Genomic DNA, 15387 nt, shown 5'->3' on the forward strand with positions numbered 1-15387 from the left:
TAGTTTTAATGGTGAAAATACAGATTATGATATAAAAATTCATGCAATTATTCACACCAAAATGCTCAATCACATTGATTATTTCTACATAATATTGCAAGGCATATACAAAAACAAGATCATGCATTAGCTAAGCTTATTTCATGCTAAGATCTAGAGGGAGGTCAGGGGGGTCTGAACCCCCCCCCCCCCCCTTGCAAAATTAAGATTTCTTTAAATTGCATTATAAAATTACCAAAAATATGCCTCGGACCCTCCCCCCCCCCCCCCCCCGACAAACTCAAATAAACGTCTGAATAAACCCCCTGGAATTCTTTTTTGATGTATTGCATGTATTTTTTGACGTAGTGATGTTGATACATTAAATAAAAATGAATATCAATGATTATGAAAGTAATCAAGACATTACATTAGACTATGACTTTTTATTGCAATTGAGTATTACTAAAACATTTAAATATTAATATGAACAAGGCAATATGATCGTTTAGGAACATTAAAACAGCAAAATATGTACATTGTATAACCCAACTTTCAATGGTACTGAATTTACACGTACATGTACACGTAAAAAGTGTATTAATTCTCTCATATCTTCATTTTTGGGAGAATACATGAAAACCACACGATCAATAAAAAATGTACCAGAGTTTCATTATCATTTCTAAACCAGTATTGATTAAAGCAATATTCATGGCATGATTTTTTTCTGTTGACACTATTGGTCCTCAATCGTCTATCTAGGAAGTTAACCTATGTCTGAACACTGGTGCTGCAACACAAAAATACTTGTCAAAATATAAATTCTGAGAATGTGTTTCATCTCTGTAAAGCAAGACTTTTAAATGTACTTTTTTCAGATTGTATGCAATACTAAAAGGTATCACTACTCACTCTCTCTCTCTCTCTCTGTCTCTCTGTCTCTCTCTCTCTCTCATAACTATCAATGAAAAACACATGTAGAGGCATTAAGTTAAAAATTCACTTTACACTTTAAATTCACACACTATCTCCCTCTCTATCTATTTTAACTTTTCCCTATCTCTCAATTTTTTTTTAATGTCTTATCTCAGTTTCATGCTGTTATCCCTTTTTTACACACATCTAGTGACATTCAGGAAACGTGTATCAATGATGAATCAACTTCATATTGATGAAAACTAAAAGCAGTTTTCTCTGTATTCTCTTTCTCTTTTTTTTTTTATTTCTCCCCTCTCTCTTTATCTCTCTTTATTTCTCTCTCTCTCTCTCTCATGCTTATTTCTTTTTAAGAAATAACATTTAATTTATACATTTACCTTAATATGTATAATCTTAGACAATGGCTTTTCCATGTGAGACAAACACTTTTCTCAGCAAACCTCATTTAGCTTGGATATTTTTCCTGAAAGCATAAGACAACAAAAAACATAAAAAAATCATTTTGTTTACTTTGTTTTACTCTTTATAAAAAAAGGTTATGTTTTGTTATACAAGGAAGTTTTTAGAAATGTATAATTGACCTTTATAAAAGTGTTCAAATATTGCTGCTGTTGTTATGTTCTACATGATCTCTCTCTCTCTCTCTCTCTCTCTCTCTCTCTCTCTCTCTCTCTCTCTCTCTCTCTCTCTCTCATTTGAACACATTTCCTCTCACTCCCTCTCTACCTTCTGCAAAATGTCTTTGTCTCTAACTTTGTTTCAATTTCACTGACTCTCTCTCTCTCTCTCTCTCTCTCTCTCTCTCTCTCTCTCTCTCTCTCTCTCTCTCTCTCTCTCTCTCTCTAATTGCCATTCCATTTAGTTATTTACACACATGTAGTGACATTCAGGTAAAGTATCTCAATAGAACAAAAATCCCTTGATTTAAACAAAATGTTTTAATAAGTCCTCTAACTTCCTCTCTCTCTTCCGCTTTAAATTCTTTCTCTTTAACTTATTTTCTATCAACTTCTTTCTCTCTTTTAAATGAACATGTACTTTTCATTATTTACACACACATAGTGAAATTCAGGTAAAGTATCTCAATAAATAAAAAAGAAATTACCTCCTTTGAAGAAAAAGCTGTAAAAAGGCCTCTCACTACCTCTCTCCCTTTCAATCTAATTATTTTATCTCTTAATTTCTATCAATTTCTCTGAATTTTCCAAACAGACATCACATTTCGTTATTTACACCCATGTAGTGACATTCAAGTCAAATATCTAAATTGAAAAACATGTTTTACTTAAACAAAATGTTAATAATTCCTCTCTTTTCCTCTCTCCCTTTTGATATAATTCCTTTAAATCTAACTTAGTCTCTCTCTCTCTCTCTCTCTCTCTCTCTCAAATTGACATCACATTTAGTTATTTACACGCGTGTAGTGACATTCAGGTAAAGTATCTAAATAGAAAAATTACTTCATTTATACAAAACAGTTGTATTAAGTCTCACTTACTATCTTTCCTCCACTCTGATTTCTTTATCTTATATTTCCTCTCTCTCTCTCTCTCTCTCTCTCTTTCTCTCTCTCTCTCTCTCTCTCTCTCTCTCTCTCTCTCTCTCTCTCATATTAACATCACATTTAGTAATTTACACTCATGTAGTGATATTCTGGCAAAAGAATTCAAAAGAAAAAATTGCTTCATTTGAACAAAAAGTTTTAATACTTCCTCTATCTTTCTCTTTCTCTACCAACTGATTTCTTTCTCTCTTATTTTCTATTAAATTCTCTCTCTATTTTCCAATTGACATTACATTTAGTTATAAACACACATGTACTGACATTCAGTAAAAGTATCTCAATTAACAACAAAAAATTACCTCCTTTGAAGAAAAAAATGTAATAAGTCCTCTCACTTCCTCTCTCCCTTTCGATCTAATTCCTTTATCTTGAAATTTATATCTATTTCTCTGACTTTTTTCAAAAAGACATCACATCTAGTTATTTACACACATGTAGTGACATTCAGGTCAAATATCTAAATTGAAAAACATGCTTTAGTTTAACAAAATGTTAATAATTCCTCTCCCTTCCTCTCTCCCTTTTGATCTAATTCCTTTAAATCTAACTTAGTGTCTATCAACCTCTCTCTCTCTCTCTTTCAAATTGACATCACATTAAGTTATTTACACGCGTGTAGTGACATTCATGTAAAGTATCTAAATAGATATACAAAACAGTTGCATTAAGTCATCTCACTTCCTTTCTCCCCTCCACTCTGACTTTTTTATCTTCTATTTCTTATTGACATTTCTCCACATTCTCTCTCTCTCTCTCTCTCTCTCTCTCTCTCTCTCTCTCTCTCTCTCTCTCTCTCATATTAACATCACATTTAGTAATTTACACTCATGTAGTGACATTCAGGCTAAAAATGTCAAATGAAAAAAATTGCTTCATTTGAATAAAAAGTTTTAATACATCCTCTATCTATCTCTCTCTCTCTCTACCGAACTGATTTCTTTCTCTCTTATTTTCTCTCTCTCTCTCTCTCTCTCTCTCTCTCTCTCTCTCTCAAATTGCCATTCCATTTAGTTATTAACACACATGTAGTGACATTCAGGTAAAGTATCTCCATAGAAAAAAAGTGCTTCACTTAAACAAAAAGTTGTAATAAGTCCTCTCACTTTCTCTCTCTCTTCTGATCTAATTCTTCTATCTCTAAATTTATATCTATTTCTCTGACTTTTTTAAATACACTTCACATTTATTTATTTACACACATGTAGTGACATTTAGGTAAAATATCTAAATTGAAAAAAAAATTCTTTATTTTAACAAAATGTTAATAATTCTTCTCCCTTCCTCTTTCCCTTCCAATCTAATTCCTTTAAATCAAGCTTAGTTTCTATCAACTTTTCTCTCTCTTTCTCTCTCTCTCTAACTCTCTCTCTCTCTGTCTCTCTCTCTCTCTCTCTCTCTCTCTCTCTCTCTCTAATTGCCATCACATTTAGTTATTTACACACATGTAGTGACATTCAGGTAAAGTATCTCAATAGAACAAAAAACCCTTTATTTATACAAAAAGTTGAAATTTGTCATCTCACTTCCTATCTTAATTCCTGTACTCTAATTTCTTCAACTTTTATTTCCTATCAACTTCTCTCTCTCTCTCTCTCTCTCTCTCTCTCTCTCTCTCTCTCTCTCTCTAAAATTAACACCACATTTAGTTATTTACACTCATGTGGTGACATTCAGGCAAACATTTTTAAAGAAAAAATTGCTTCATTTGAACAAAAAAACATGTCCTCTATCTTCTTCTCTCCCTTCCAATCCGATTTCTTTTTTCATATTTTCTCTTAAGTTATCTGTCTCTCTTTTTCAAATTGACATAACATTTAGTTATTTACACACTTGTAGTGACATTCAGATAAAGTATCTCCGTAGAAAAAAATTGCTTCACTTAAAACAAAAAGTTTTAATAAGTCCTCTCACTTCCTCTCTCCCTTCCAATCTAATTCCTTTGTTTCTTATTTTCTATCAAGTTTTCTGACTTTTTTTCAAATAGACATTACATTTAGTTATTTACACATATGTAGTGACATTCATGTATTATATCCAAATAGCAAAAATACTTCATTTTTTTTTTCAATTATTCCTCTCTCTCTCTCTTCCTCTCTCCCTTCCAATCTAATTCCTTTAAATCAAACTTAGTGTCTATCGACTTCTCTCTCTCTCTTTCAAATTGACATCACATTTAGTTATTTACACGCATGTAGTGACATTCAGGTAAAATATCTAAATAGAAAAATTACTTCATTTATACAAATTAGTTGTATTAAGTCATCTCACTATTTCTCCCCTTTAATCTAATTCTCTCTCTCTCTCTCTCTCACTCTCTTTCTCTCTCTCACACACACACATAGCATTTCTCTTTTTCTGTTATTATTTGTAATAGTTAGTTGTTTACAATAAGTAACAAAAATTATACTGATACCTTCAAAAGCATCATTTTAAACATCTGCATCAAAAAACATATCAGTCATTGTCTGCAGATGCTTTCCATTTTGGGCCATTTCTCTTAAAAGAAAATGTAGAAAAATTTCAGATATGCATAGTATCATTCACAATTAATTGTTCATTCTTAATTTCTTAATAATCATATATATTGTATACAGTAATATATAATTATATAAAGAATTTAATTCAGCTCACTCAGATCAAATGTAAAAGTATTACTCATAGACACTTAAGTACAAATAAAGCTTCTTTCTCTTCTATATCCCTCTTTCTTTTTTTCCCTTAAGCATGTGTTTGTTTACAGTAAGAAAAAAATTGTTCATTACCTGGAAAAGCACAATATCCAACATCTACATCATAAGGCACATCAGTCACTATTTGCAAACAAAATTTTTGGTTTTGAGTCTCTAAAAGAAAATGTAAAAAGGAAGAATAATATTGGTTACATGTTGAGTTCATTAATGCAACGAAATAATCACCGTGAGTATATAAAATAATCCTTTTGTAAAGTATTGGACCCCCATGAGGAAACCAATATCTTTTGCTTTTAACTTGAAAAAATAAGTATACATTATGTACATGTAATTGATTATTAAAAAAAAAACCTATATCACCATTATAGTTTAAATAAAAATCCTTTTCTATTGAACTAAATAGACCTCCATGAGGACACCCATGATTTTCATTTCAACGGTAAAAATTCAGTTTACTTATTCACTCTAAAAACCTCATAAATATTCTTGGATCTTTACTTTTACCCTGATTTGTCTTAAATTACATTAACACTAAGAAATATTCACCATTAGTTTAAGTAAAAATCCTTTCCTGTTGAACTTAGAACCCCATGAGTAAATTTATACTTTTAATTTTAACGCTACAAATTCAGTATACTTGATCACTAAGGAAACTCCCTAAATTTATTTAAATCAATATTTGTACCCTTATTTATCCTATATTACACAAATGCTATGCAATAAATTACCATTAGTTTAAGTAAAAATCCTTTCCTATTGAACTTACACACCCATGAGGAAAATCATTCTTTTCATTTTAACGTTATAAAATCAGTAAACTAAATCACTTAGGAAACCCCTTAAATCATTTTCAATCAATATTTGGACCCTAATTAATCCTAAATTACACTAATACTAAGAAAAAATAACCATTAGTGTAAGTAAAAATCCTTTCCTGTTGAACTTAGACCCCCATGAAGAAACCCACACTTTTCATTTTAACGTTCTAAACTCAGTATACTTAATCACATAGGAAACCCCTTAAATCTTTTTCAATCAATATTTGTACCCTAATTTATCTTTAATTACACTAATACTAAAAAATTATCATCACTAGTTTAGGTAAAATCCTTTCCTGTTAAATTTAGACCCCCATGAAGAAACCCACACTTTTCATTTTAACGTTCTAAACTCAGTATACTTAATCACAAAGGAAACCCCTTAAATATTTTTCAATCAATATTTGTACCCTAATTTATCTTTAATTACACTAATACTAAAAAGTTATCATCACTAGTTTAGGTAAAATCCTTTCTTGTTAAATTTAGACTCCCATGAGGAAACCCATAATTTTCATTCAATGTTCTAAAATCAGTATACTTATTCACTTCGGAAACCCCCTAAATATTTTTCAGTCAATATTTTTTATCCCTAATTTATACTTTATTACATAAACACTAAGAAAAAATAACCATTGGTTTAAGTCAAAATCCATTCCTGTTGAACTTTGACTCCCATGAGGAAACTCATACTTTTCATTTTAATGTTATAAAATCAGTATACTTAATCACTAAGGAAACCCTTAATTCTTTTTCAATCAATATTTGTACCCTAATTTATCCAAAACTACATTAACACTTAGAAATAATCACCATTAGTTTATAAGTAAAAGTTCTTTCCTATTGAACTTAGACCCCATTGAGGAAAACCATATACTTTTTATTTTAACGTTCTAAAATCAGTATGTTTTCACTTAGGAAACCCCTTAAATTTTTTTTCAGTCAATATTTGTACTCTAATTTATCCTAAATTACACTAATGGTAAGAAATATTCATCATTAGTTTAAGTAAAAATCCTTTCCTATTGAACTCAGACCCCCATGAGGAAACTCATACTTTTCATTTTAACGCTCTTAAATCAGTATACTAAATCACTTAGGAAACCCCTTAAATCTTTTTCAATCAATATTTGTACCTTAATTTATTCTAAATTACACTAATACTAAGAAATAATCACCATTAGTGTAAGTTAAATCCTTTTCTGTTATATTTAGACTCCCATGAGGAAACCCATAATTTTCATTTTAACGTTGTAAAATCAGTATACTTGATCACTTAGGACACCCCCTAAATCTTTTTCAATCAATGTTTGTGCCCTAATTTATCTTAAATTACACTAATACTATGAATTTATCATCATTAGTTTAAGTTAAAATCCTTTCCTATTGAACTTAGACTTCCATAAGGAAACCCTTAATTTTCATTTTAACGTTCTAAAATCAGTATAGTATTTATTTAGGAAACCCCCCCCCCCTAAATTTTTTAAATCAATATTTGTATCCTAATTTATCTTAAATTACACTAATACTAAGAAAAAATCACCATTTTTTGAAGTAAAAATACTTTTTTATTGAACTTAGACTCCCATGAAGAAACCCATAATTTTAATTTAAACGTTATGAATTCAGTATACTTATTCACTTAGGAAACCGTCTAAATCTTTTTCAATCAATATTTGTACCCTAATTTATCCTAAACTACACTAATGTTCAGAAATAATCATCATTAGTTTAAGTAAAAATCCTCTCCTATTGAACTTAGACCCCCATGAGGAAACTCATACTTTTCATTTTAACGCTCTTAAATCAGTATACAAAATCACTTAGGAAACCCCTTAAATCTTTTTCAATCAATATTTGTACCCTAATTTATCCTAAATTACACTAATACTAAGAAATAATCACCATTAGTGTAAGTTAAATCCTTTTCTGTTAAATTTAGACACCCATGAGGAAACCCATACATTTCATTTTAACGTTATAAAATCAGTATACTTGATCACTTAGGACACCCCCTAAATCTTTTTCAATCAATATTTGTACCCTAATTTATCCTAAATTACACAAATACTATGAATTAATCATCATTAGTTTAAGTAAAAATCCTATCCTATTGAACTCAGACCCCCATGAGGAAACTCATACTTTTCATTTTAACGCTCTTAAATCAGTATACAAAATCACTTAGGAAACCCCTTAAATCTTTTTCAATCAATATTTGTACCTTAATTTATTCTAAATTACACTAATACTAAGAAATAATCACCATAAGTGTAAGTCAAATCCTTTTCTGTTAAATTTAGACTCCCATGAGGAAACCCATAATTTTCATTTTAACGTTATAAAATCAGTATACTTGATCACTTAGGACACCCCCTAAATCTTTTTCAATCAATATTTGTACCCTAATTTATCCTAAATTACACTAATACTATGAATTAATCATCATTAGTTTAAGTAAAAGTTCTTTCCTATTGAACTTAGACTTCCATAAGGAAACCCTTAATTTTCATTTTAACATTCTAAAATAAGTAAAGTATTTATTTAGGAAACCCCCCTAAATTTTTTAAATCAATATTTGTATCCTAATTTATCTTAAATTACACTAATACTAAGAAATAATCGCCATAAGTTTAAGTAAAAATCCTTTCCTATTGAACTTAGACTCCCACGAAGAAACCCATAATTTTAATTTAAACGTTATGAATTCAGTATTGTTATTCATCTAGGAAACTATCTAAATCTTTTTCAATCAATAGTTGTACCCTAATTTATCCTAAACTACACTAATGTTAAGAAATAATCATCAATAGTTTAAGTAAAATTCCTTTCCTATTGAACTTAGACCCCCATGAGGAAACTTATATTTTTCATTTTAACGCTCTTAAATCAATATACTAAATCACTAAGGAAACCCCTTAAATCTTTTTCAATCAATATTTGTACCCTTATTTATCCTAAATTACACTAATACTAAGAAAAAATCACCATTAGTGTAAGTTAAATCCTTTTCTGTTAAATTAAGACTCCCATGAGGAAACCCATAATTTTCATTTTAACGTTATAAAATCAGTATACTTGATCACTTAGGACACCCCCTAAATCTTTTTCAATCAATATTTGTACCCTAATTTATCCTAAATTACACAAATACTATGAATTAATCATCATTAGTTTAAGTAAAAATCCTTTCCTATTGAACTTAGACTTCCATAAGGAAACCCTTAATTTTAATTTCATTTTAACGTTCTAAAATCAGTATAGTATTTATTTAGGAAACCCCCCCCCTAAATTTTTTAAATCAATATCTGTACCCTAATTTATCTTAAATTACACTAATACTAAGAAATAATCACCATTAGTTGAAGTAAAAATCCTTTTTTATTGAACTTAGACTCCCATGAAGAAACCCATAATTTTAATTTAAACGTTACGAATTCAGTATACTTATTCACTTAGGAAACCATCTAAATCTTTTTCAATCAATATTTGTACCCTAATTTATCCTAAACTACACTAATGTTAAGAAATAATCATCAATAGTTTAAGCAAAAATCCTTTCCTATTGAACTTAGACCCCAATGAGGAAACCTGTACTTTTCATTTTAACGTTCTTAAATCAATCTGTACACTTAATCACTTAGGAAACCCTCTAAATCTTTTTGGATCATTATCTGTACCCAAATTTATCTCAGATCGTACTAATATTAAGAAATAATCACCATTAGCTTAAGTAAATATCATTTATTTTGAAATTTACCCCATGAGAAAACTCATACTTTTCATTTTAATGATAAAAATCAGTATTTCCTACTAAATCACTTTTTTAAAGTAACTTTTCCTAATATGTTTCTATTAATATAATTATGCAACGTAATTCATCCGTATTTTTAATGAAATTGTACAATTGAAAAGGTATATCAATCAAGTACATGTATGTGGAAACAGCATAACGATTCCACAGAACACAGCATTATGATTTTTAGAAAGATAGAGGAAATTAGGATTAAAAGTTGGCAATGTTTACAGAATGTTTTTAAACAGGTATTATGATAAAAGCTATGCTGATTGAGGTTAAAAGATCACATATTTTGCTTTTAATACATATTATTAATTTAAAAGAATTAAATATAGACTCAGTGTTAACCAGTTGGGAAAAATACCGCTAAATTGAGGAAATATCACCTATTTCTGATTAGGAATGGGGCCGAATTTCGGCCACTAAGAAGGTACTGATATATCCCTTAAAATATAAGTAATAATCTGTTCCATAATCAAATAAATCTTGAAATAAAATAGACACATTTTAATTCTAAATAAGTTACGATCCCTTCTTTGATTATGAATATGGCATTCGCATGATGTCAAAATTAGATCTCGTGTTCTCTTATCAGTGAAAAACTTAACAGGAAAGACAATGCCTGACCTTGTTATAGTCGTTTACCAGATTTATCTATTAGAATAGAATGATATAATTCCCTAGATATCGAAGAAAAAATGATACTTACTGTAAACAATTATTTCCATCTTCGAGTAGGAAGTTCCGATTGCGCATGCGCTATTTATATCCAATGGAGGAAAGTGTGTAAAGTACTCTTATGGACTCCACGATGAGTGTCAAAAAATCCACATACACACCGGAAACCCAAACATAGTACAATTTTATATTTTTTGAATCAAGTACGATGAGAAATAACGTTTCCGAACGATTTTACTTCCCACTACACGGGTGCATGTAGTGGGAAGAAAAAATGTAGTGGGATAAAACGTGTGTATTCATACTCGTGTAGTGGTATTCAGGTGCTTACAAACACACACACACACACACACACACACACACACACACATGCATTAAAAAATCCAGAGTCCAGCTGATTCCTTCACCTATATGAGAGCTGGTTAAAACTGGACAGGTAGGCTACACGTATATATGCTTGAATTAATTATACTTAAATCACTACTATTAGTATGTGTTAAGTTCGTTTATCGGGACAGACAGAGTTAGTCAGCCCAGGAAAGATAACTCCTGTTGTTAGGACCTGCGCCCTACTTTCACACCGCAATCAATGTAGTAACACTCTCGCTATCCTCGCCCTCTCATCATGTGCTGCTTCTGGGTCATATATATATGTATCTAACTCACCCGGGAATCAAAGCAATACATCTCCATCCACTCAAATATGCTAACTTTGCAAATAATAATATATCCCCACTTGTCTTCAAGCATTCCTTCCTATGTCCCAGCGGTTCCTTTAGGTTTCAATACCAGTAATCCAACTCCCCTTGTAAGAGTACCCGATAACCTTGGCCTTCATGTTCCGCAAACAACTAAGGACAAAATATGGGAAAACAGTACATCGACTTGATTAAAGTCGTAAAATCCGATATTGATTCAGGGGATCAACAAAAAATTGCTATAGTTCAAGGTCAGTTGGTTCTAAAACCGAAGCCCATTCAAAACAAAATCACTTTAATTCAATCATGGACGGATGCATTCAGTAACTACCTTACAAAGTATTTAAATGATGTCAAGGGCATTCTAAAGTACATGTACATGCAAACTATACGTTTTGGGGCAAATCGCAGTCCTTCTTCAAACTGGATTGAGTATATAACAAGCAATTTAGATTAAAAATATCCAAGTATACGTCCACCCACTGGGGCACAGTCGATGCTGATCTCTGGATGTTATATATGTCATCACAAGCAACAATGACTACTCAGCCTCCCTCCACTTTGAAATGTTTTGATTATAATTTCAGTGTCCGTTGCGCAAAGTACCCACGTTTATATCTAGTGCCACAAAACTCACCCTCGTATTTATTGCAGGCTGGAAAGACCTCCTCAGACCAATATTATACAGCCAAATCTGATATTCAACTCACGTCAAAGGCAACAACGTAATCCCTCTCAAGGTGCCGTCAGATCTAGAATCCAACCACAACTCCCTAAAGAGAGATATATGGGGTCTAGGTCATTCCTCAATTAACAGCATTAAAAATGCTTGGTGGATTATCCCTGTGAAAATATTGCAACCTCTTTGCTTAATGGGTTTCAAAAAAGTGTTTTACCTGCATTTCATTTGGTTAAAGGATTCCATTAAGGTGGAATAAAACACCTAGAAAAATCAATCAAATTTACAATAATTTTTTTGATTATGAAAGATATAATGATAAATAACCTATACATATGTCAAATAACCGAAAAAATTTACAGTTTGAGGATAAAAATGACTATTTAAAAAAAATAATTCAGTAAGTAACAACATAAAGCCCCTGTACTATGTGGGATTCGAACTCGAGATGTAGAGATCGCAAGACCGAGACCTTATCCACTCGGCAATGGAGTAAGTTTCCTATTGCCATAAAAAATTCTTTTAATGAAACGAAATATCGCTTCGATCAGAGGTCAGCCGCTTTGTGACGATGTGTTATTCCACCTTAATTAATACAAAAAACCTTAAATAATTAGTTTTTCATAAACCTTTACTCCTAGTATTATTCAGAATGTAATTCAACTGTGGAGAATTTCACATCCATTTGTAAACCTGCCTTTGGCTAATTTAAGGTGTAAGCCAGTATGAATAGGTGTGCTTCCAAAGAAAGACGGTGGTTGAGGCCTATAACAAATCTATCTACACCCGTTGGTACAAGTGTCAACAGCAGTATTGAGCATGAATTATGTTCCGTCTTGTATTAAGATTTTATCTTATTGAGCTGGAAAAGGTAAACCTATCTCGATACACGTCTCTAAGTGTAAATTAAATTAACCCCACAAACCCAGCAGATTTTCCAACATCACAACCAGGTACATATCTGACAAATCTTATGAACTTAAATAAAAAATTACTTACGTACTAAATGCAAGAAAGGTCACCTTAAGGATGACGTTTACTCAGAATGAAAAAATAATCCACTGATGATAATGAAAAACCATCTATTGTGTGTTATAGACCTTTGCTTGTATTGTTATTTTTCACTTTCCGAAAAGTAGGTCAATGACCTACTTTTTGAGTTAATGGCCATTGAATATTTATTGAAAAATCATTAAAACTCCCATAAAATTTTACACTACGATTGAGATTTTCTTAATTATAAAAATATTACAAATAATTAAACACTGTAAAAAATAAGATACAGTTTATGAATGGTAGTGGCACTAAATAAGTACACAACATTAAGATTTCAGCATCAATTTCAAAAAATAATTCAGTCCGAATTTCCTCTATCAGTTTTCAAATCCCTACCCATTTTTGATTCAATTTTACAAAAAATTGAATGATGATAATACAAAAACATTTATGATATTGAACTACTTATATTGACCTTATTATGTTGGCATAAAATTTATATGAGGTCAATGATCAAAATTTTGAGATATGATGACTTTTATCGTTTTTAAGCATTTTCCAATATTTTTATTATTCGTGCCATAAGATTATTTTAATGAATAAGTGAGGTAAAACCAACGGAAAATATGTAAAATTACGTAGACTTAAATATAAAATCCTAACTTTTAATATTAGACTACTGCCAAAAAACTTTTAGCAGAAAACAAAATCAGCAAAATTTAGTCCGAATTTCCTCTGTTTGGCTAAAAGTCAATTTTTGTTTGAGCATAATTCCATAATATAGTAAAACTATTGAATGTTTTGTCAATAATAATTTATTTCATAAATACTTTTTGTGTTTAGAACAAATTTTACTCACTACATTGAACTTTTTAACAATCGGAATTTGAGAACTCAAACCCTGAGTAAATAACACCCTTAAGAGAAATGCAGTCTCTTGTTGTTTCTCTCAACTCTCGATTCTACAATGCAACGACAGGTATAAAAAGCCTCATCACTTTATAAAAATCACACATCTCATAAAACAGGATGTTTGAGTTTGGTTAAATTTCCTGGATAAATTTAATGGCAAAACTTCATTGTCAGGATTAATTTGACAATACCTTTTTACAACTTTTCACAGACACTTGCGGCTCCTGCGGTGGAGGCGCATTTTTTAAACAATCATTGGATTGTTCAAGTTTAACCTAGTACGTTGGACTTCGATTGTGCAGAGACATTTTCTACTCATACCTATATCCTTATAGCTATATGGATATCATAATGGTCAGAACAATTAGCAACCAAAATATTATCAATAAATACCGACAACATGGCCATAGTCCACATTGTCAACTCCAAGTCAAGTAAGACTGACAGGGTTATGTCCTTGATTAGGCCTATTGTGCTCATTTGTTCAAAGCATAATATCCAAATCAATGCTACCCACATAAGAGGATATAAAAACTCAATAGCAGACTCAATTTCTCGGTTTAATGGCGGAGGTTTATGACTCTAGCTCCACATGCATACCCTTTTCCGACCAAGATAACGTCTGCATTATTGACTCGCTTACGCCTTGAATAGACCATATCTTATCCGCTGGTGTCTCCCACAATACCGCCTTAACTTACCAGAAAGGATTTGATTCATTCTGCTTTTTAGAAGTAAATACTCGACCCCCCCCCCCCCCCAACGCGCTATGGCCACTTCCGCTTCATAAGATTATTAATTTTATATCTTACCTTCCTGCACACTCTATTCTCTTTTGAGAAGTGAACAATTAGTCTATGCCTGTCCGAGAGAATATACACACTCATTCACTCATTCCATCGTCAGGTGTTATTTGAGTGCAATCAGTTATCAGTTGCAAATTCAAGGTAAAGAAGACACCACTAAGGCATTTATTGTTAAGAAATTATCAGAAGAGTTGCATAGATGTAATCCATCTAAGGATGTTTGCTCCCCTATAACTCTTCCTCTGTTAAATCAGATAACGTCCATATTACAACATATGTGTGCACCAATTCATACGAAGTATTGTTTTCATCTGCATTTCAGTTAGCCTTTTTTGCCTTATTACGAGTCAGCGAGATTACTGTTACAAGCAAACAATCCACTCCGCTTTCCTTTGGCGATATTTCCATTTTGGAATTCGTAAAACTGATCTACACTCGCGGGCTCTACAATTCACATTGACACATCAAATTTATTTCAGTCAATCTTGCAATGTTTTACTAATAGACCATCTAATCAAGGGTCTCGTTTTTGCTATCTCCATTCCAAACCCTCATATTATACCAATTTACGTCAGTTTTACACAAAACAATTAAATTCTTGGGTTTAGACACCTCCACATTTAAGTCCCATTCATCTCGCATCGGTTGCGCAACTCATATGTACTGGTGTACCGGAAAAGGAAAAAGAGGTGAAAGGAAGATGGAATCGAACGCAATGTACTCGTATATATTCGCATTTGATTACATACTCCATTTATATTTACTCATTTGCAGATTAAATCTAATGATAAGTTCTTCAGATGTTCATTTTGTTTCGTTGCTAATA

The 15387-nt window shown here is 31.3% G+C and overlaps 1 protein-coding gene and 1 long non-coding RNA gene across 11 annotated transcripts in view; both read right to left on the reverse strand.

Moving 5' to 3' along the window:
- LOC128184204 (sulfotransferase 1B1-like) overlaps positions 1 to 15387 on the reverse strand; it is a 38068-nt gene that overhangs the window by 20734 nt on the left and 1947 nt on the right. Inside the window, exons 1-4 of one of the 10 annotated variants that reach the window (XM_052853575.1) lie at positions 14568 to 14769; positions 13760 to 13805; positions 12847 to 12868; positions 11879 to 11941 (exon numbers count right to left, since the gene is read on the reverse strand). The exons of 3 other annotated variants lie outside the window; for them this stretch is intronic. In XM_052853575.1, the coding sequence (XP_052709535.1) occupies positions 11879 to 11941; positions 12847 to 12868; positions 13760 to 13805; positions 14568 to 14642 (206 nt within the window). In that variant the 5' untranslated portion in view covers positions 14643 to 14769. Of the gene's footprint in view, positions 1 to 11805; positions 11942 to 12064; positions 12109 to 12846; positions 12869 to 13759; positions 13806 to 14567; positions 14770 to 15387 lie in introns of those variants that run through there. 6 more of the 10 variants (XM_052853644.1, XM_052853582.1, XM_052853624.1 and 3 more) reach the window with 6 other exon arrangements.
- Positions 440 to 10794, reverse strand: LOC128184244 (uncharacterized). The gene is made up of 5 exons (XR_008243709.1): positions 10502 to 10794; positions 5248 to 5328; positions 4899 to 4981; positions 1299 to 1384; positions 440 to 772 (listed from the first exon to the last, which is right to left on the reverse strand). It is a non-coding gene; the product is annotated as an uncharacterized LOC128184244 (long non-coding RNA).

The sequence above is a fragment of the Crassostrea angulata genome, chromosome 1, assembly GCF_025612915.1.
Source record: "Crassostrea angulata isolate pt1a10 chromosome 1, ASM2561291v2, whole genome shotgun sequence".
Lineage (NCBI taxonomy): Eukaryota > Metazoa > Mollusca > Bivalvia > Ostreida > Ostreidae > Magallana > Magallana angulata.